This window comes from Sinocyclocheilus rhinocerous, unplaced genomic scaffold, assembly GCF_001515625.1.
Source record: "Sinocyclocheilus rhinocerous isolate Xijiao unplaced genomic scaffold, SAMN03320098_v1.1 scaffold818, whole genome shotgun sequence".
NCBI lineage: Eukaryota > Metazoa > Chordata > Actinopteri > Cypriniformes > Cyprinidae > Sinocyclocheilus > Sinocyclocheilus rhinocerous.
In genome coordinates, this window is record NW_015664989.1 from 1,556,280 (window position 1) to 1,578,684 (window position 22,405).

The 22,405-nt window shown below is 33.4% G+C and overlaps 1 protein-coding gene across 1 annotated transcript in view; it reads right to left on the reverse strand.

The window, feature by feature from the left end:
- Nucleotides 1-22,405, reverse strand: part of kcnh7 (potassium voltage-gated channel subfamily H member 7) — a 108,456-nt gene that overhangs the window by 43,087 nt on the left and 42,964 nt on the right. Inside the window, exons 3-5 of the mRNA XM_016541455.1 lie at nucleotides 21,397-21,552; nucleotides 10,920-11,354; nucleotides 7,360-7,571 (exon numbers count right to left, since the gene is read on the reverse strand). Coding sequence (XP_016396941.1) covers nucleotides 7,360-7,571; nucleotides 10,920-11,354; nucleotides 21,397-21,552 — 803 coding nt within the window. The remainder of the gene's footprint in view (nucleotides 1-7,359; nucleotides 7,572-10,919; nucleotides 11,355-21,396; nucleotides 21,553-22,405) is intronic.

Sequence of the window (22,405 nt, forward strand, 5' to 3'; positions counted from 1 at the left end):
AATGAAAGTTATGAAAATAATAATGGTAAAAAAACTTAAATTATAAACAGACAATATTCTGGAATGCTGTAATGGATGAAAGTGTGTGTTAAATGAATAAATGTAAAATCTAAAAAATATTATCAAAATTATGATAATATTATTAAATGTAATTCAATACTGTACCAGAATTTTTTTTTTTTACAAAAGTAACAAAAAATTATTTACAATCAAACACAAAGTTATATTAATTGGTTTATTCTTGATTTCTAACTATGTTTATCCTCTTCAAACCTGTATGTAATGTATGTTTGTGTCGTATTTTCTTTTATCTTATGTAGTTTTGTTCATCTTTTTGAAGATAATATTATGTTGTTAGTTGCAATTGATTACATAGCTTACATAAGAATGATTACAAAAGATAACATAAGAATGAAGATTTTTCAAATTATACACACACACACACACACACACACACACACATATATATATATATATATATATATATATATATGTATATATATGTAACAGCTTTAATGAACTTATCAGAATAACAAAAGTAGTGAAATGTCAAAAGTTTGAATCATTTGAAGTGAATCATTTAACTTACAATTTACAGATGCAAAGGAGTGGAAAAATATGCTCCATTAAATGTCAAAGAACAAAATAAGCAAAGTAAGCTCTTTATTTAAAACAAAATCTGTCATTTTCTCTCATTTGGATGTGGTAAAACAGATGTAGCAGAAAACATCTGGCTCCTGTTTGTATTTCCTTCTGTCACTTCTGTCAATAATTCTAACCTTGAAATCAGGATTAGGCATAAAATACTGTCTTCAGAATCATTCATCACTGTAAAAAATAAGTGTAATTTTAACTGTAAAATTTTGTAAAAACGCTATGGAAAAAAAACTGTTAATAGGTTAACAGTAAGTTCCCGTACTATATACAGGGAAAAACTGTAAAATATCTAACCAGACATTTCATGTAATTTTACAGTAAAATGCTGTTAATTTTACAGTTTTTAGAAGTAAAAATAACAAATCAATGTATAATTTACAGTCAAAAACTGTAAACTTATATTCCCAGAATCCCCTGCATGACACTCCACATTTGAAGGTATTTGTTTAAATAATCATGTTTTTTTAATAGTTTGTGTTATTAGTTATGTATATTTGGGCTTTATGTTACATCTTCTGTTGTTTAATGAAAGTTTAATGCATTATTTAAGTATCATGTGTGTTACCATGATGGTGTTTTGTGTGTGCATGAATGACTCTGTGCACCTTCTATATATTAGTATACACTTCTGCTTGTGGCGAAGCTGCTTGTGATGAGCTTTGATTCTTCATGTGGCTTTCTCTTTTACCACCTGCATTATTATGGTGGTTGTCAGTATGTTAAAGGTACAAAACAGATTTTAATAGCAGTGTGCATTGTTGAATTTACTGGTTTACATTCAAATTTTCTTGTTTGTAAATTACAGTTTTATACTGTAAAATTTGTTTAATACCGTAAATGTGGTTACAGTTTTTCTGTATTTTTTTACAAAATTATTCTGGCAACCACAGCTGCCAAAATTATTTTGTAAAAACTACAGAATTTTTTTTACAGTGTACATGTGAAAATCAGCTGAGGATTGAACAAATAGTTGTAACCTGACTCAGAGGAAGACAGGGATCATGTTATTGTGGCAGTTTTTCTGCTTATTAAGGGAGAATGCACTTCTTCACCTTTCAAATGGCTGTCGAAAGCAAAAATGCTACGAAATGCATCATATTTTGTGAGAAAGTGACTTGCTTGTGTAAAACAGAAACTATTTTTGGAATCAGCTCCTCAAAATTGCTAAGAAACAAGTAATGGATTTCATTCAGCAAATATTGTTTTTCCAGCTGTCTGCAACTCTCAAAGCATGAATACAAAGATCTCCACAATAAGCAATAACACGCGGCTTTCCTTTGCACTACAAAGGACTCAACCAGGGTTTCATTTCACTATTTTGCAAAGCCATTGAACAGCAGAAGTAAAAGCATTAGGATGATAACAGTCTGTAATCCAGCAGTGTGTCTGTATAATCGAGCTCTGAATGAACACACACACACACACACACACACACACCTTACTGCAGGATTTAACCACCTTTGAAAGTCAGCAAATGAGGCGTCTTTTCCTGATAAATACTTAATTCGAAATTATGACGGCGGCAGCAGTAATCAGTTGCCCTAGTCGATTTCTCTCTCTCTTTCTCTTCTAAGAAAGTGATAAATTATGTATCTTTTTCTCTCGCAGGCTCTCACACGTCCAGGCAGGTCTGGGAAGGTCATGTGAGAATCGCTCAGACGTAACGGGCCAAATGACCGCAGTGAACGAGTCGATGACTCCAAAGTGAGGACTTGTGTCGTTCGGATGGGCTGTCATCGACTTCTGTCACGGCTGGTCAAAAGACGGACCCGTTACACGGTTTGACCCAGAACTGTGTGTTACTTTGACTTTCATTGAAGGACATTTACAGAAGTCTCTAACCTTCAAGCATTGTCCACGTAGGCGACTACCCTCCATCACAGCATCCTAACTGAAATGGCACCTAATAAGTGACTGATTTAAAGGCAGCTGGCTAAATAGCACAGCATGCAAATGTATCATTTGATTTTGACATTAGCATGCTGTTAAGCTCGAAGCATAAAATGCACATACAAATATTGGGTAAAATAGCCAATTTTAATTAGGCTGAACTAGGTTTATTGATACTTATTATACATAGTTTTTTTTTTTTTTTGAGTCTTTTTGCTTACCAAGACTGCATTTATTTAAGAAAATACAGTAAAAATACAACAAAAAACTGTAATATTGTGAAATATTATTACAATTTAAAATAGCTGTTTTCTATTTGAATATATGTTAATATGTAATTTCTTCCTGTGATGCAAAGCTGAATTTTCAGCATCATTACTCCAGTCCTCAGTGTCACATGATCCTTCAGAAATCATTCTAATATACTGATTTGCTGCTCAAGAAACATTAATATCATTATCAGTGTTGAAAACAGTTGTGCTGCTTCATATTTTTTGTGGAAACTGCAAGACATTTTATTTTTCAGGAATCTTTGGTGAAAAGAAAGTTCAAAAGAACAGCACCGACGTGCTCGGTTATGAACGTTTCACATTGATTTAACAGAGTAAAATCGGTCGTTTTTCCTTCATGTTTCTCAGTAAGACCCTCGGGTGAGGATGTGCTTCTGCTCTATTTCTCCTCCGTGGAGTTTGAGTTAATCAATGTGTCGCGAGCGTAATGTGTTTGAAATACTGCACGCGTCAAGTGCTTCATGATTCGATTGGAAATCCAATAGTCTTGTGGACGAGCACAAACAAGCTATAATTCCACTATATAGCCAAGATTAAATGATGCTAACAGACATGTGTATGCAAATAAATGCTAATGAGGATACTACTTAACCTCAGGGATATTAAGATGAGAGCAAGAATACAGGGCAACCAGCAGTAATTATTCAGAGTCCGTGTGTCACGTCCTCGCTCCGATCTCCTTTCTTACCTCAACCATATTTAGCATCTTTTTCTGACACCGAAATGCATCAAAAGAGCATCCGAGCATGAAAATGGATTTTCTACCACCTCTGGGAAATGGATCTCCAAATATTGCCAAAACACAATTCAGTAGCACTGCGGCAGTTTCTGTGTGAGAGACTCGAGTGTAAATTGAACTTTCCCCTTTAATCTATGAAGCTAGATGTGTGTTTGCACACTAGCTCTGTTCCAAAAACTAGCAAGCCACCTAACTAGACAGCATTTTAAGGCATTATAGGCATGTTATTGCGTAAGGTTACTAAAGGTAAGACTACTTTCAGGCAGCATTGCATGTGATTTTAATGGATAAATCTAAAAAAAAAAATGCATGGAACATGGTAGACGAAGCAATAGAAATGTTAGTAATGTTAATAATGTTAATGTTAATAAATACACTATACCCTCCAAAAAGTTTGGGGTCAGTAAGATTTATTTATTTTTTTGAAAGAATTTCATCGCTTTATTTAGCCAGGATGCATTAAATTGATCAAAAAAGAATTTAATAGTTTTATTCAGCAAGGATGTATTAAATTGATCAAAAGTGACAGTAAATACATTTATAATGTGTCAAAAGATTTCTATTTCAAATAAATGCTGTTCTTTTGAACTGTCTATTCACAGTTTCCACACAAATATTAACTAAGCATAATATATTATTTTATTTTAAGATTTTCCGTTTTCATTTTTATTTTAGTTAAAGTTTTAGTAATTTTATTGTTTGTTTTTTGTTTAAATATAAATAAAAATTGTTAAATGTTAATGTTTGTTTTATTTCATTTTCATTCAATGTTATGGTTTTTACTGTATTTTTATGCAACCTTAGTGAGTATTTTTGTCTTTGGAGTAATGTGCACTGAGGAATCGGTCACAATAAGACCAGAAGCGTGTATAAAGAAACTAAATATGGTTTTTATTTAAAGGGGTGGTTGATCAACTTTTTTCGAAAGCTTGATTGTGTTTATGAGGTGCAGTGTAACGTGTTCATGCTTCATTTAAAAAAAAACAAACAAACATTATTTTCACATATTATACCTTTATTCTACACCACTGTTTCCATTCTCGTCAAAACGGTCTGTTGAGATCCTGGTTCTATTAAGCCCCTCCCTCAGAAAAACGCAATGGGCTATGATTGGTTAGCGGGCTCAGTGTGTTTGTGATTCGCTAACCGCCTAGTGCACGTTGTCCGGAAACGCCACACCCCCTTACCATTACGGGTAGTTGCATGTTCCCGGGGGCTATTGTGAAATATTATTACAATTTAAAATAGCTGTTTTCTATTTGAATATATGTTAATATGTAATTTCTTCCTGTGATGCAAAGCTGAATTTTCAGCATCATTACTCCAGTCCTCAGTGTCACATGATCCTTCAGAAATCATTCTAATATACTGATTTGCTGCTCAAGAAACATTAATATCATTATCAGTGTTGAAAACAGTTGTGCTGCTTCATATTTTTTGTGGAAACTGCAAGACATTTTATTTTTCAGGAATCTTTGGTGAAAAGAAAGTTCAAAAGAACAGCACCGACGTGCTCGGTTATGAACGTTTCACATTGATTTAACAGAGTAAAATCGGTCGTTTTTCCTTCATGTTTCTCAGTAAGACCCTCGGGTGAGGATGTGCTTCTGCTCTATTTCTCCTCCGTGGAGTTTGAGTTAATCAATGTGTCGCGAGCGTAATGTGTTTGAAATACTGCACGCGTCAAGTGCTTCATGATTCGATTGGAAATCCAATAGTCTTGTGGACGAGCACAAACAAGCTATAATTCCACTATATAGCCAAGATTAAATGATGCTAACAGACATGTGTATGCAAATAAATGCTAATGAGGATACTACTTAACCTCAGGGATATTAAGATGAGAGCAAGAATACAGGGCAACCAGCAGTAATTATTCAGAGTCCGTGTGTCACGTCCTCGCTCCGATCTCCTTTCTTACCTCAACCATATTTAGCATCTTTTTCTGACACCGAAATGCATCAAAAGAGCATCCGAGCATGAAAATGGATTTTCTACCACCTCTGGGAAATGGATCTCCAAATATTGCCAAAACACAATTCAGTAGCACTGCGGCAGTTTCTGTGTGAGAGACTCGAGTGTAAATTGAACTTTCCCCTTTAATCTATGAAGCTAGATGTGTGTTTGCACACTAGCTCTGTTCCAAAAACTAGCAAGCCACCTAACTAGACAGCATTTTAAGGCATTATAGGCATGTTATTGCGTAAGGTTACTAAAGGTAAGACTACTTTCAGGCAGCATTGCATGTGATTTTAATGGATAAATCTAAAAAAAAAAATGCATGGAACATGGTAGACGAAGCAATAGAAATGTTAGTAATGTTAATAATGTTAATGTTAATAAATACACTATACCCTCCAAAAAGTTTGGGGTCAGTAAGATTTATTTATTTTTTTGAAAGAATTTCATCGCTTTATTTAGCCAGGATGCATTAAATTGATCAAAAAAGAATTTAATAGTTTTATTCAGCAAGGATGTATTAAATTGATCAAAAGTGACAGTAAATACATTTATAATGTGTCAAAAGATTTCTATTTCAAATAAATGCTGTTCTTTTGAACTGTCTATTCACAGTTTCCACACAAATATTAACTAAGCATAATATATTATTTTATTTTAAGATTTTCCGTTTTCATTTTTATTTTAGTTAAAGTTTTAGTAATTTTATTGTTTGTTTTTTGTTTAAATATAAATAAAAATTGTTAAATGTTAATGTTTGTTTTATTTCATTTTCATTCAATGTTATGGTTTTTACTGTATTTTTATGCAACCTTAGTGAGTATTTTTGTCTTTGGAGTAATGTGCACTGAGGAATCGGTCACAATAAGACCAGAAGCGTGTATAAAGAAACTAAATATGGTTTTTATTTAAAGGGGTGGTTGATCAACTTTTTTCGAAAGCTTGATTGTGTTTATGAGGTGCAGTGTAACGTGTTCATGCTTCATTTAAAAAAAAACAAACAAACATTATTTTCACATATTATACCTTTATTCTACACCACTGTTTCCATTCTCGTCAAAACGGTCTGTTGAGATCCTGGTTCTATTAAGCCCCTCCCTCAGAAAAACGCAATGGGCTATGATTGGTTAGCGGGCTCAGTGTGTTTGTGATTCGCTAACCGCCTAGTGCACGTTGTCCGGAAACGCCACACCCCCTTACCATTACGGGTAGTTGCATGTTCCCGGGGGCGGGGTTTATGTAAACATCGGGGTTAGTGATGTCACAAACCCAGGAAGAAGCTCGTTGTAGTCCCTACCACAGTAGTTTTCTGTAGTCCTTAAACAGCGATTTCTTCAAAGGGGTCATATGATGCGATTTCAAATGTTCCTTTCTCTTTGGAGTGTTACAAGCTCTTGGTGCATAAAGAAGATCTGTAAAGTTGCAAAGACTAAAGTCTCAAATCCAAAGAGATATTCTTTACAAAAGTTAGGAGTCAACCACGCGAAGCGGAGTCCAGCCCGGGGGTCGTCACGTGGTTGCCGCAAGCCCGCCGGATGCTCCTTCGTCGAATCCGCCGGCTGCGCTGTTCTCAAGCCCGCCGGCCTCCGCTCACTCCATGTGTTTCGTTGTGAAAAATAATGTTATTTTTAGCAACATCATATGACCCCTTTAAAAGAAAATATCTCCCTTTGCATTGAACTTTGAACGTCGTAACTTTGCAGATGTTGTTTATGCTCTAACAGCAACATAACACACTAGCTAAAGTTCAAAAAGTGAAATCATAATCAACTACCCCTTTAATATAGTGAGTTTTGCATTCATGTTGACTACAAACAGTCTTACCTGTGTGACCTTCTCAGTGACGTTGTGTGTTCTGTCCTTGACCTTTGGTGCGATGATGGTTTTCTCCGAGGACGGAGGGGAAGGCGCTTTCTTATCGTTGGATTCAGAGAAGTTGAGTGCGATGAGCGGGATCTTGTTGATGGTGCTGTATTTGTTCAGATTGGAGTCTGAGGTCGATCCCAGCAGACTGGACTTCAGATGGTTAAACGGACCTGAAGGTAAAGAGTAAAGAAGAGCCTGTGAATATCAGAGACTATTTTGTTTATTCTTGTTCATCTTGCACAAGGCTGGGTGATATAGCAACATTATATATTTTCAAATGTTTAAATAAAAATTATATGCAGGTAAATATAGCTTTTATTTCGATATTTGAGAACAATAATATTTAAATATTAATGAATCATCATCATTATTATTACATTATTTTAATAAAATTGAAATAAATATTAAAAAAGATATATTAAATAAAATATTTACATTAAAATGCATTTAAAAATGTAAAATAAATAAATATATAAAAATGTTAAATTCAAAAACAAAATGACGATTTAAGGCATTTCAGAGCAAATACTTAAATATCATAAGAAGAATATAATTAAAAATGAGTAATATATTAGTTATATCACCTGGGCTTGATCTTGCTTTGAATATTTGAATACATATTGTTTGCAAAATTAAATAAATATAAAACAAAATATTTACATTTAAAAATGTAGTTTAAAAAATGTTCAATTTAAAAACAAAACAACAATTTAAGATATTTCAGGGCAAATACTTAAATATCATAAGAAAATATAGTTAAAAAAATGGATAATTAATATTAATTACATCACCCTGCAATGATCTTGCCTTGAATATTAAAATACATATTGTTAGCTCAGCATAATGAACCATATGAATGTGTTACAGTTGAATTAAAATACCATAATCTAAACTGTATATGTGTAATTTTACTGAAAGAAACAGGATTATTATTATTATTGCTACATTTCAGGCTTGCCATAAACAACATCATCCATGCTTGAAGCAAACATGTGCAGTTCTGTAAGCATCCATTAGCAATCCATTAAAATCATGTGCAATGTAAAAGAAAGATGATAAATAACTGTGACGCACAACCTCACTTGGCATACAGCCTTAATTCAAACTCTGATTAGAGAAATGTCCTCCAAAACTGAAGAGGCTGTGCTGATGGAAGTCATTCAGCATGTAGCATTGATCTGCCGTCCCGATGCATCAGTCCCGTTCAATGGGATGTGAAGGGGAACTGCCTGTACAAGTCTGAATCACAACCGAGCCGTTCTAATCCATCTCAATGCAGGAAAGTCCAGACTAGAGCTTTATTGAAATAGCAGCAAATGTTCTGTTTGATCTAATCAAGATATCAATAACAGCAGAGAGGAGAAATCAGGCTGAAAATGGATAATCACGAAACGGCATGACGTCGCAGACACTCTGATGATGCTCTGATCTGTAGCCTGAATGCGCTTTTGAGGAAAGATAACAGCTTTTATCTCGTTTTTTTTTTAGGTATGTTGATTTAACCAGTTTAAGTTCTGATTACAACAGGGGTGTCAAACTTTATTTTAAGTTGAAAACTGGACTAAAAGTCGCCATATGCTGGCTGAATTTGTTATTCGTTAAAGCTTGGGGTATTGATGGAAAATGCATGCAGAAAGCACAATCTTCTAAGGCTTATAAAGAGGCTGTTTCCATATAAGACAAGTTAGGAATAAAAACAGCATTTAAAAAACATGTTTTCATTTACAGATTGGCTTCTCTCTCAAATTTAGAAAGCAAAGACTTATTATATTTTAATGGGTTATGTCTAATAAACTAAATCATACAAACTAAAACTAAAACATACATTTTTGTTACTTGAAATAAACACTAACTGAAATAAAGTATAAAAATCCGTAGAATTATTTTATTTCAGCTCTTTTCTCATTTTCATTTAGTTTAAGTTAAAGTTCTAAAATAACTCAAACTAAAACTGAAAAAAAACTATACAGATTTTACAAAAAAAAAAATTTGATAAAATTGTAAAAACACAGCAAAGTTACTAAAAATGAAATGAAATGAAATCTGAAAAATAAAAATAAATACAAATAATCTTAATCTCAGTGATACTAAAATAACACTGATAAACAATAAATATTTTTTTTGTACCTGTATGTATTACACATCATTGCTTTGACCAAATCATAAATCGCAAAATGATAAATTATCAATATATTACACACCGAAAAAAGTTTGGTGTAGAAACAGTTTTTCAAAATTGCTAGTAAATTTCACAATTAATTACAAAAATGGCAAGTAACACATTGAATTAAATGTACAATTTTGAAAATGTAAAATTAGTATTTTCTTGTAAAACATACTCCAATAATCTTTGTTTTACTTACAACTTTGAACAATTACTTTTTTACAGTTTATAATTATATAATTTATAATAATTTTATAAAAAACTACGTTTTTTTTTTTTTTTTAGCATTATTTAATAATTATTTTTCTCAAATCATCTCACAGGTCGAACTGGACTGAATTGTGTTTTTTATACCTCTGTTTAGGATCAAACTGACATTACTGGTGCTGTAAGTAGACACTAATATGAAATGATCGTGAAGCTGCTGTGCATTTTTAAGCATGCAGCAAGCAGCCAGAGACAGTTATTATGCATTCCCACAGAATACAGCGTTACCTTTCGAACCGCGTCCATGGTCTGAAATGGAGGAGTATAGAGATTAGAAAAAGAACATGAGGAAATGTGCCCAAGTTCTTTGAAGAAAACATTTAATTGAGAAAATTCTTGTGAAAAATGAAAGCACACATGCTGCTTTTAAAGCTGATGAGCGCCAGCAATGGATAATTTCATATTTTGTCCATTAAAATTACTCTAAATTGAAAATGTATTGCTGTTAGATGTGGTTATCATTCATCAATAAAAGCAATTAAATCACTACCCTGGAAAATTATACATTCCTGTCTACATTAATCGTGCAAACAATGCAGAAACTAATATGCATTATGACGGTTGAGTTAATCAATTGCACAGATTAAATACACTGTAATTCAAACAATTGTTTTTTTTTTCGGTGTAAGACAAGGTTTATATCGGGGTAAAGAAATTGGTTTCAGAGATTCTGTTATTCAATATTTCAAAACCAGTAAAAAATTTTGATTTAATTATATAATATTATAATATAATTATATAAAATTAGATTTAATTGTGTGTGTGTGTGTATATATATATATATATATATATATATATATATATATATATACATACACACACACACACACACATACAATTAATAGAAAAATTATTTAAAATATAATATTGTTCTTTTAAAGAACAAAAAGAGAGAAAAATAATAATTTTTATTATTATTTAAAAAAAAAAAAAAATTCTGCTGTCTTTTTTATTTATCCGTCCATGAGTTTCTTGGTCCATGTCAAACCAATGTCCTTGGCATTCCTAGTGCCATGCTGTGTTACTCCAATTTCAGTCAAACATATCACAAAAACACAAGAAGCTCAATATAAGTTGTAGTCCTCACCTTCACTTGTGTGTCTGTCCGTAAACAGGTGTTTGGAGTTTGTGCTCAGGCCTTCGATGTCGTGAACGGAGGAGGCGCGTCTCCTGCTGCACACACTGTCTCTAGAGTTGGCCTGGGCCAGGCAGGTGGTGGACTGCGCTTGAGACGGACTGGGCAGGTCCCAGGGCTGCTTGGGCGATGAGTGGTCGAGGGGTAAGGACGTGCTGACCGGGGAGGAGCGAGGGCTGGAGCTGATGAGCGCCCGCGTGTCGTTGGCATCCGCTGGACTCGAACCGTCCTTGGTGGGCGATTGGACGTCCATCACGGCCACAGAGTCGTCACTGGCCCTGGGCGAGTCCACCATCACTGAGTCTGGCTCGTCCTGCGGAAGAGACTGCTTGCTGGTTCCCAACAGCTTCAAGGCTGGCAGACGGAAGTGGAAGAATCTTCCTTTTCCTAGAGGTATTTGAAAAACAAATTATTATTATTTATTTGTTGTCATTTTTTTTTAATTGGAGGAAAGTTGAAATAGAAACTCAATGTAATTTATTACGGCTTTTATTATAACTGATATGCTGTTAAGCACAACCCTTTTATTTAAAGATAAATATTATAAATATTGTTCTCAATCTCAATTCTTTATATATATATATATATATATATATATATATGTGTGTGTGTATGTGCACGCTTTTTTAATAGTGTTTACTTATTTAAATAGCTCAGCTTAAGTTATGCAAGTTATTATCAATTGTGTATACATACATACAGTGGAGATCAAAATTAGAGAACAACCTACAATTGCAGTTTTTAAGCATATTTAATAAATTCATTGTATTCTGAAGCACAGTATAAAAAACTTGTGTGAGATATATGAAAAAGATCTCTGATCAAAATTAGAGATCACTTACAGATACCTCCAAGTTACTGGTGTTAATCTGGCACCTGGTGCTAATTTCTTTAATTATATGACAAACAAACACTATTTGACTGGCAGTATTCCTCCAATTTTCACTGAGATTGCAAGACGGCGGGCCACTCTGAGGTGACTGAAACCCTGCGACAGGAGGCGGTCCAGATGAAGGCCAGAGGGATGACACTTTCAGCCACTGCAAGAGAAGCTGACCATTCTAAATCTGGGATTTCTTGAATATTGCAGGTTTAAAAAGACACTAATTCATTCAAGTCCCCCCAAAAGGCTGGTCGTCCATGTAAGACGAATGCACGAGAGGACAGGATAATGCAGAGACTCTCAATGGGGAATCGGTTCAACACTGCAGCTGGAATTGCTCGCCAGTTCAGTGCTGAAGCAGGGTATGGATCTGTCTCGGTGCGTTTAAGAGAAGTCGGACTGAAAGCACACTCTGCAGTGACCAAGCCTCTCATCAGCAGAAAGAATCAAAAGGCTAAGCTCACCTTTGCTGAGGAGCATGTTGTGTGGAGAGAGAAGAACTGGTCCAAAGTTCACTTTAGTGATGACAGCAAGTTTCATTTATTTGGGTCTGATGGGAAACAATATGTTCGGCATCAAACTGGGGAAAGACTGAAGCCTGAGTGCGTAAAGTAGTCAGTGAAAGCTGGAGGAGGAAGTATCTATAGATTGTTCTCTAATTTTGATCTCCACTGTGTATATGACAAACTGAGGAATACTTGAAGGCTGTTTTTATTTTATTTTAGTAACTAATAACAGATAAGCTGTTATTAACAAATTAAATTAAAAGAGCCTTCAAGTATTTCTCAATTTCTCTATTATATTTTATTTTATTTTTTAAGGCTGCTATTATAACAAATATGCTGTTAAACATCTTTATTTTAAAGATAAATATTCAAATAAATATTATTAACAAATTAAAGTAAAACAGCCTTTTATTTTATTTTATTTCTTAAATCTAAATGATCTATTTATACAATATATTATCATTAATATTATTATTTGGGGCAGAATCAAAATAGACACTCTTAAAGAAAAATATTTATTTACTTGTTATTTCTATGTTGAATTTAATTACATTTTTTATCAGTAAGATTTTCGAATGAAGAACGACTGTTTTATAGTGTTTCAGAAGTGGCCATTGAATACACTGAAATGAGTTGGCAGCACCGCTGGCAGCATTATTATGAGAACGGGCGTATTCAGCAGACGTGCAGCTTGAGCGGTCAACATTCATTCCCACAATGCATCTCCCCCAGGAGAACAACAGTCTGACATATGGCTCATTTGTTCAGCCATGCCTTTAATTATCCCACCGGCCTTTGGTCTGAATTCATCCCTCACACGGACACAGATCACCACTGCTTTAATTAGCAGCCTCTCAACGTTTTTTTTTTCTTTTAAAACAGGATGTGATCAAACAAATCCAGAGTTTCCCCGTGGAATTCAGTGTTTCCTCTCCAGTGCATCAGCGCTTTGAAGACTAAATTGCAGTGCACATTTTCTAATAAATAAGGTCTACTTCAAGAGAAAGCTACCAGACTAGTTTGGCTGAAATCTCATGAATGACGCTGGACTTCACTTTCATTCATGCACACGCCAGAGAACGAGAGCACAAGCACATGTGGAGAGCATTAGCTTTTATCTGCAACACAAAGCTCAACTTTGACCTGAAAATGTGTGCAGATTCAATCTGCGAGATTCAATACAAACAAGTATTCATATCTATCTATCTATCTATCTATCTATCTATCTATCAAATCAAAGTTGATAATCTCATCTATTGATCAAAGTTGTTTAGGTGTCTAAATTATCACAAATTAATTTTATTATATTTTAATTTCTGTTTCATCTAATATTTATATTGTAGTTTATTTCAGTTTTATTTCATTTAAATTACCGAAAACATTTTATCAATACTTTTAGTTTACAATAACAACTCTCTAACAAATTATTATTTATGCTACTATTTTTATCTATGCAAAGTGGTTTAGTTATTTAAATGATCACAAATTTTTTTTACATTTTTTAAAAAAATATTTTTTATTATTTCTATATTTGTTTCTGAGGTACAAATGCTACATTTCTCACTTATAAATTACTTATAAATACCATTGTTTCCTGTTAAACACACAGTAAGTGTGTTACTAGGTGTTATTCTTCAGAGATTTAAAAGGAAGATGCTGAATTAACCAATAATGGGTTACAATTTCAGTTTATCTCTAGTAAATCTACATGCTTAAAGTCTAGTATCACTGCACCTTTAATGCTGAGTTACTCTCTCCCATTTTGCTTTTTGAACAATGTACGAAACCTTCGAAAAGCACTAAATATAATACATTATAATAATATTTCACTATATTTATTGACTTACAATTTCAGTTTTAGCAAGTCTTAGTAATATTTGCAATTTTATATATTTTTGGAAATATATTTCTGTATAGCTTTATTTATTATTATTGTTTTGTTTTTTTTGGTGTAATTTTAGTACTTCAAACTAAACTTTTTATTTCAGTTAGCTGCCGATGGAACATTTTTTTCCTATTTTATTTCAGCTTTATTTCAATTACTGAAGATGTTTTTTTTCTTTAAGTTTTAGATAATAACAACATTGCAACAAATTATTATTATTATCAATATTATTGAATTGTATATACTGTATCTGTCATCATTATCTGGATTTGTATTACTGGTAGTGCTTACTAAGGCAAATATTACTATTACTCCTAATGATTACATTTCACTCCTTTTTTTTTATTTACAATTTGTTACCATTTTTATGTGCTTTTGTCATTTTTATGCTTTTTAAAAATATTTTTATATATAGTCTATATTTCAGCTTTATTTCAATTAATTCAAATTTTAATTAACAATAACTACGCTGTTACAAAGTATAATTATTATTTATACCTTTCTCTGTTTAGAGGTTAAAATTGAAAAAAAAATGAATATAGTGTAATATTATATAATATCAGCATATAATATAATAAACTACATTGTACTGTATCTGTCATTATTATCTGGATGCTTAGTAATGTGTTCATTAAGCACTACTAATAATATTACTTCTAGTGATCATATTTACTGCAAAATCAAGAGAGATTCTTGAACGCTTCTTACAGAATGCATTTATGTGTCATTAGATAAGAATCCACTCTCATCAACATGGATAACAAGGAGATATGAGTTGTTTATTGCTTCAGATGACATGTAGAAATAGATCAGTATTATTTTACTATTATTTATCTAGTATTATATTTTTTATTAATATTTTGAATAAGCATTTATCTTTATATTTTCAGTTTCCAGTTTATTTTTATTTCTTATCTTTTCATTATTATTTAAAAAAAATAATCCTAAGTTTATTTTAATTTATTTCAGTTTTAGTTTTTGCTTATTTCGAGTAATTTACAGTAGTGCTTAAACTTATTTCAGTTAGTTGCTAAGGCAACATTTCTAATTTTTGTATAGTTGTTTAATTTTTCATCTAATATTTATATTTTATTACAGCTTTATTTTAATTAACACATGTTCTAATAGGTTTTATTTTTAATTATCAGTAATAACCTGTTGACTGCATTACAGTAATGGATTCACAACTGAGAACAAGAATAACCAAACAAACTCAAATGTTTAGATTACAGTTATGATCATTTTGGGGCAATATGTGCATAATTGGTATGCAAATAATGTCACGTGCAAACAATCTTATTGGTCCTAAATAGGTTTAATGTTCTTTATGCAAAATACAACTTCTCATTTTGTCTATTTTGAAGTTGCGGTGAAAAATGGCACACAAGAGTGGATTCATATCTAAGAGCCTTAATACACTTGCATTGCACTCGGATGACTTTTCTGACAAAACTCCTGACAAAGATGAAGATGATCTGGTAGTGAATAAGTGTGTGACCTCTATGTGCGGTGATTCTGCAATGTGTTTGCACACATTACTGCTGGCTAGCACTTCAGACTCTCTCAGAAAGAACAAGAGGACACACGTATCACTGAAAGCATCATGTACAGTACACTGCACAGAAAAGTCAAACGTCAAGCTTTGTGATTCCTGACGTTTGCGATGAGTGATGTTGACGGCGAGAAAGTCAGTCAGAGCCGTGAGGTTAATTAAGCATAATAAGATATTAAACCATCATGGCCACATTCCTTTTCTTCCTGTGACTGTCAGACATTAATACTCAATCATGTTCTCTGCACAAAATCTCTCTCTATCGCTCTGTGTATCTGGACTCCAGTGCTGGAACTACCAGCCATCTACAACACAGCCAGTAACGCAAGCCGCTCAGACGATTGTACACCATTTGGCTGTCAGAAAAATAGGAGAATTTAAATTAAACAGTTTCTGAGGCCCTGGGCGAGATCTTAAAAATCATGTTCACTGTGTTTTATTTATGAACATTTGTGCTTTGGTTGATAAATTAAACTTTAAAAAATAAGCATACTGTACACGGGTAGTTGAAAACTAAGATTTGTTTTACATAAATCTAGTTTTAAATGTATAATTTAAAAAATATATCTAAAATATAACAAAATATATAAAATATAACTATTGAAGTAAACATTTTTTTACTTTTTACTAATTTTAATATTAATTATATTGTGTTTATATATATAATATAATATATATTGTGAATGTAGTACATTATACAAACGAAAATATTGCCCCATCTTGAAGGAATAAGAGATCAAATTAAATCATAACAAAAATAGCTTTTTTATATATCTTAGTATATATATACACACACACACACACACACACATAATTATTATTTTATTTTGAGATAATCCAATATCTTTTATATTGTATATGACTGATATTATTATTATTATACCATAACTGGTTTAGGCCGCTAGTGCACATTTAATATCTAGTTTTCATTTGCTTCTACTAAGACTTAATCCAGATGCATAAATTGGTTTGAACAGAAAATGAAATGGCCAATACAGGCGTGAACACTGGTAGTTTATTCCATAGCACAGATATATGGAACATTACAAAAGGCTCTATCCTAACAAATTATTCATGACAGCAAGTTTGTGTGTGTGTGTGTGTGTGTGTGTGTGTGCGCGTGCTAACAGTCACAGTGCATATGTAGATTGCTTGATTTGAAGGTCATGTGCGGTTTGGTTATCATGATTCTAATGTACATTAGCATGTAAATTACATTGCGTTTGCTGTTTTCTAATCATAGCAGGGGAGTTTTGCAGTCTAAGCATGTGACATTCTCATTCAGACTGATAGAGCGTCTATTTCAGAATACACTAGAACCTGGGGATTCCATCCCATGATTCCAGCACTTCCATTTGTTGCTATGATACTGGCAAGTTTATGCATAATTAGTTTCTTGTTTGCCCCAAAAGTCACTTCAGTCTAAATTTGATGTGTCACAGGAATTCTGCACATATATGTGGTGAAGAATTTTAAATATGTGCATGCATATGTGATCTGATGGTATATTGTTTTGCATGTTAAAATCTACAGTTAAAGGAGTAGTTCACCACAAAATAAAAAATTGCTGAAAATGTACTCAGCCTCAAGCCATCCAAGATATAGATGAGTTAGTTTCTTCATCAGATTTGGAGAAATGTAGCATCACTTGCTCAGCAATGGATCCTCTGCAGTGAATGGGTGCCGTCAGAATGAGAGTTCAAACAGCTGATAAAAACATCACAATAATCCACAAGTAATCCACAGCACTCCAGTCCATCAGTTAATATCTGGTGAAGCCAAAAGCTGCGTGTTTGTATAAAAAAAAACAAAGCCATCTTCAAGATGTTGTTAACTTCAAATTGTTGCTAATGTACAGTATGTAAAGTCCACTATTCATAATATTGCTTTCTTCAGTGAAAAAGTTGTCTTGTCTGAATCAGAAGACAAATATGCACACATTTACAAGCAAAAACGGCCCAAAACAGTTCTAAACAAATATGTGTGTGGATTTTGATATGTGAGAGACAACAGGGGATGGACTTTTTCACTGGAGGAAGCGTTATTATGGATAGAAGACTCATATTTTAGCCAGAAGTGAAGTTAAAACATCTTTATGATGGATTTGTTTCTTACAAACACGCAGCTTCACAAGTTCTTTGATGGACGGAGTCATGTGGATTACTTGCACATTATTGTGATGTTTTTGTCAGCTATCTAGACTCAATTCTGACGGCACCCATTCACTGCAGAGGATCCATTGCTGAGCAAGCGATGCAATGCTGAATTTCTCCAAATCTGTTCCCATGAAGAAACAAACTCATCTTGGATGACCTGAGAGTGAGTAATATTCAGACAATTTTCATTTTTGGGTGACCTATTCCTTTAATGTTAGTGTTGTCCTACTGATGCTTTTTAAAAATCCATTTTATAATTTTTCAGAGTTCATATAATCAAAGTTCTACATCCGTATACAAAGCTATTACACATCACTTGGAATATAGTGCACTGTCATGATGTTGTTGTTGTTTTGACAGAAATCCTCCACTTTTCATTGTCTGAGCAGCTCAGACATTCTGTCTAACATCTCATTTTGCATTTCACAGGAGGAAGATAACACAATGGCAGAACCACATGAGGGTGAGTAAATGATGACACGAAAACATTCATTTGTGAGTGAACTGTTCCTTTACAGTACCTTTTGTCAGCCACTTTACACAATGTAATGGAGGAATCATCTTCCCTCCAATCATTCAGCCTTTTATTTCACTCAGGTTTCAATGCACATACTGTAATGTGTCTTGATATGCCACATTGAGTGGGTTGATTTGCAATGCCTCTTGGTTGCACTTGCTATGTGGGATATCAGTTTGATTATTACTCAAGACGCATAAACTTAGTGCAAACAGATTCAAAGATCAATGCAGGCATCTCACCATAAAAGTAAATGACCATATTAATTTTTTTGGACAACACATTCTTCTCATTCTTATTATATATATATATATATATATATATGTGTGTGTCCTGAAATATAATCTCAAAACGAATTTCAAATTTTCAGATCCATGTGGTTTTTGAAATATCCATGTCGTGATGCCTAAATTTATTTGTAGCATATGTTTAATTTATTTATAAAAAATAGAGTAGTATTTTATCAGCTATAATTTATTTTCAATTCAATGAAAACAATTAATTTTTAAAAAGACAAGGAAAAACTGTAATAACACTTATGTATAATATTTAGCAAATCTAAAAAAAATACAAAAAAATTCATGCTTTATATCAAGATTTTGTGATGCCTAAATTCATTTGTAGCATTTAAAACAACTGGCTTTAGTTTTTAGTGTTTTTTATTTATTTAGACAAAATAGTGTGGTACTTCATAATCAGAAACGTTCAATATGAGTATGTGTATTTACGTCCTGACTAGGTTTGGGTCTCATTGTAACACATACAAGCAGGGTTCAGCGGTGAGTCCTTGTTGACACAGACTCTCCATGACACCCAGAGGCAGAAAACACACACACACACACACACACTCTGCAGCATTCTCCACTATAAATAACCTTCACCTAAAGCGGTGTGTTTGCTAAGTGAGGATGTAGAGACGCTGAGGCGGACCTGAGGCCCGAGCAGCTATAGAGCTGTAAACGAGCACACGACACTCACAGATGCTTCATCCTGCCACAATCGTCCACCCTGCAGCCCGCTGCCCTGTCAGAGCAAACCGGCCCGCAGATACAGGAAGTTATGGAGATGATGGAGATGATAAATGCATTAATATCATCCGCTTCCGTTCTCGTCCTCACTGAGGCTCTTTCTCTATATGACCCGGTTAATATTAGTCACAGCAGTTCACTGTGTGTCTGATGGACATTATACACAAAACCATAAAGTTTTGTTAGTTATTGGCCAATATTAGAGAATTTAGTTTTTTTATTGATCTGTATTTAATTGTGCATGCTTATTTCCCATATTTTTACATTTTAAATGTAAAATTATGTATTGTTTTATTTATAAACATTTGTTCTTTCATTGGTTTCATGTGTGTGTGTGTGTGTGTGTGTATGTGTGTATATATATATATATATATATATATATATACATGCAAAAACACAGCTAAATGTGATTGGTCACTTTATGTGTCAATTAGATCACCAAAGGTGCCAAAAAGAAGAAGATTGGTTTGCTGTCTGTGCCAGTAAAACTAAATCTGCACCTGCTGATGAGCGTGTTAAAGCCTTGATGTGAAGCCAGTTCTGAAAGCATCCCTCATCTGAGGCAAGAGCAGAAGATACTAGCATCCCACCTGAATCTGAGCAGTCTCAGCATTACTTTTAAAAGTAACTTTCCCCAACACTGTGTGTATACATGCAAAAACACAGCTAAATGTGATTGGTCACTTTATGTGTCAATTAGATCACCAAAGGTGCCAAAAAGAAGAAGATTGGTTTGCTGTGCTGGCCAGTAAAACTAAATCTGCACCTGCTGATGAGCGTGTTAAAGCCTTGATGTGAAGCCAGTTCTGAAAGCATCCCTCATCTGAGGCAAGAGCAGAAGATACTAGCATCCCACCTGAATCTGAGCAGTCTCAGCGAGAAGCTCCTGTCTAATTAGCACGCTCTGTTGAGGAACGCCTCACTGCGCTGGCCAGTTAAAGCACTTCCTGTTGAACACGACTGATTAGAATGGCTGGTTTAGCACAGCAGAGGTGGGGTTGTGAAGGAGTCACTAGGAAGCAGCTCTAATGTAAGTTACAAAATGATCATCAGAGAAATTATTGCTCATTATTTACACACATAATAATAATAATGTTATAATATTAAGTAAGTAATAATAGTGGTTGTTGAAAGCTTCAGTTTTGTTGCTGATGCATTAACTAGCACAACCACAACAATTGGGTTCTGGAATTTAAACTCAGAATAGATTATTGTTTTTTGTTGTTATAATAATAATATTTATATATATATATATATACAGTATATATACAGTATATATATATATACAGTATATATATATATATATATACACGTTGCATTTTAGCAAATTCCAAGATGAATATCCTTTTTTCATGCAGCACATTATAATGTTGTGACGCCTAAATTCATCTGTAGCAATTAAAACAGCTGACATTAGTTTTTAAAATGTATACAGACAAAATAGTGAAGTGTTTTATAATCAGCTATAATTTATTATCATTTCAACACCAACACTGTAATTGTTTTAATTATAAAAAAATAATAAGACCCTTAAATGTAATATTTAAGAAATCTCAAAATGTTTAAAGTTAATTTAGACAAAACAGTGTAGTGCTTTACAAACAAAGTTTGGACTCAGTAAGATTTTTTTTTTAATTATTAATTTTCTCATAATAGATATTATACTCATCTTATTTTTATTTTTTTCCTCATATCAAAGTTTTAGGGCTGGTTGGTTTGGATCATGGTTTTAAACTCTTGATTGAAGGATTTTTAAACGTGTCTACTGAGGAAACAGATGGCATAAATATTTGCAGAAAGAGCAGCTAGTAGGGAAAAATCTGTGTAAGAAACCAAAAAAAACAAACAAAAAAAATACATATATGCATAAAAATAATAATGATAAACTCAATTTGCACTCACTGATTTCAGATTTGGCAGGCGGCGTAAGGTTCAGTCTCTCCAAAGAGTCGCTGTTCTCCTCGTCTAGAACATAATCGAAGTTCAAGATGAACATCATCACAACTCCTTCCTCGTTCTTCACTGGGATGATGTGAGTGTTACACTGGAAGTCTGAACCTACAAGAGGAACAAGAAGACATGTTTAGTTTTCACAAGCACAAACTCTGATTTTGTTAATTTGGTTGAGGTTCCACTCCTCGTCTGCTGTCTGGAACACATCTAACTTGATAATGAAGATACATGTCACAGTCGATCATGCTGAGAGCTGCGAAGGAAACAGAAGACGACCGGAGATTTTAAACTGCCAAATCAAGAGGATGAGAGCCAAATTTAAGCTGTTATTCACTGAAAATCTTCCCTTTTAGTAGAGGTGTAACGATACACCACTGCCACGGTTCGGTTCGGTTCGGTTTGCAGTGAAGGCAGGGTTCATGACATGCCACCAGCAATGCTAAAGAACATTAGATTCACTTTTAACTTAATAATAATAACAATAATAATAACAATAATTGCTCTCTGTTCATGTTAATTAATGCATTAACAAATGAGAATTAAAAAATTGTTGCTTTGTAAAGTATTACCAAAAAAATCTTAAATTTTAAATAAAATAAAATAATTCCTAAATAATGCAAACAAGTCATTAAACAACATTACAACATTACCCTGGATAAATAAAATGGAATAGCCGGACAATAAGGAAATGATTTTAATCAAATATGTAATAACTCAATCTGACACTCGAGAGTCGCAAGATGTTTGAGAGGCGGCTGTGTGCGCTTTGGCTGAGAGTGCATTCTTCAGAGAGAGTATGGGATAAAACAGCTTGAATGTTTAAATCGGCATGACTTAAAAGTATGTGCAAGTGACAATTCCGTCAACTGTCCGAAACGCGCGCTAGTCTAGTATTGCAGCGTGCAGCTCACTTGCAGAGCGAACTCAACGTAGATATCATGGATGTGAGGCCATTTGT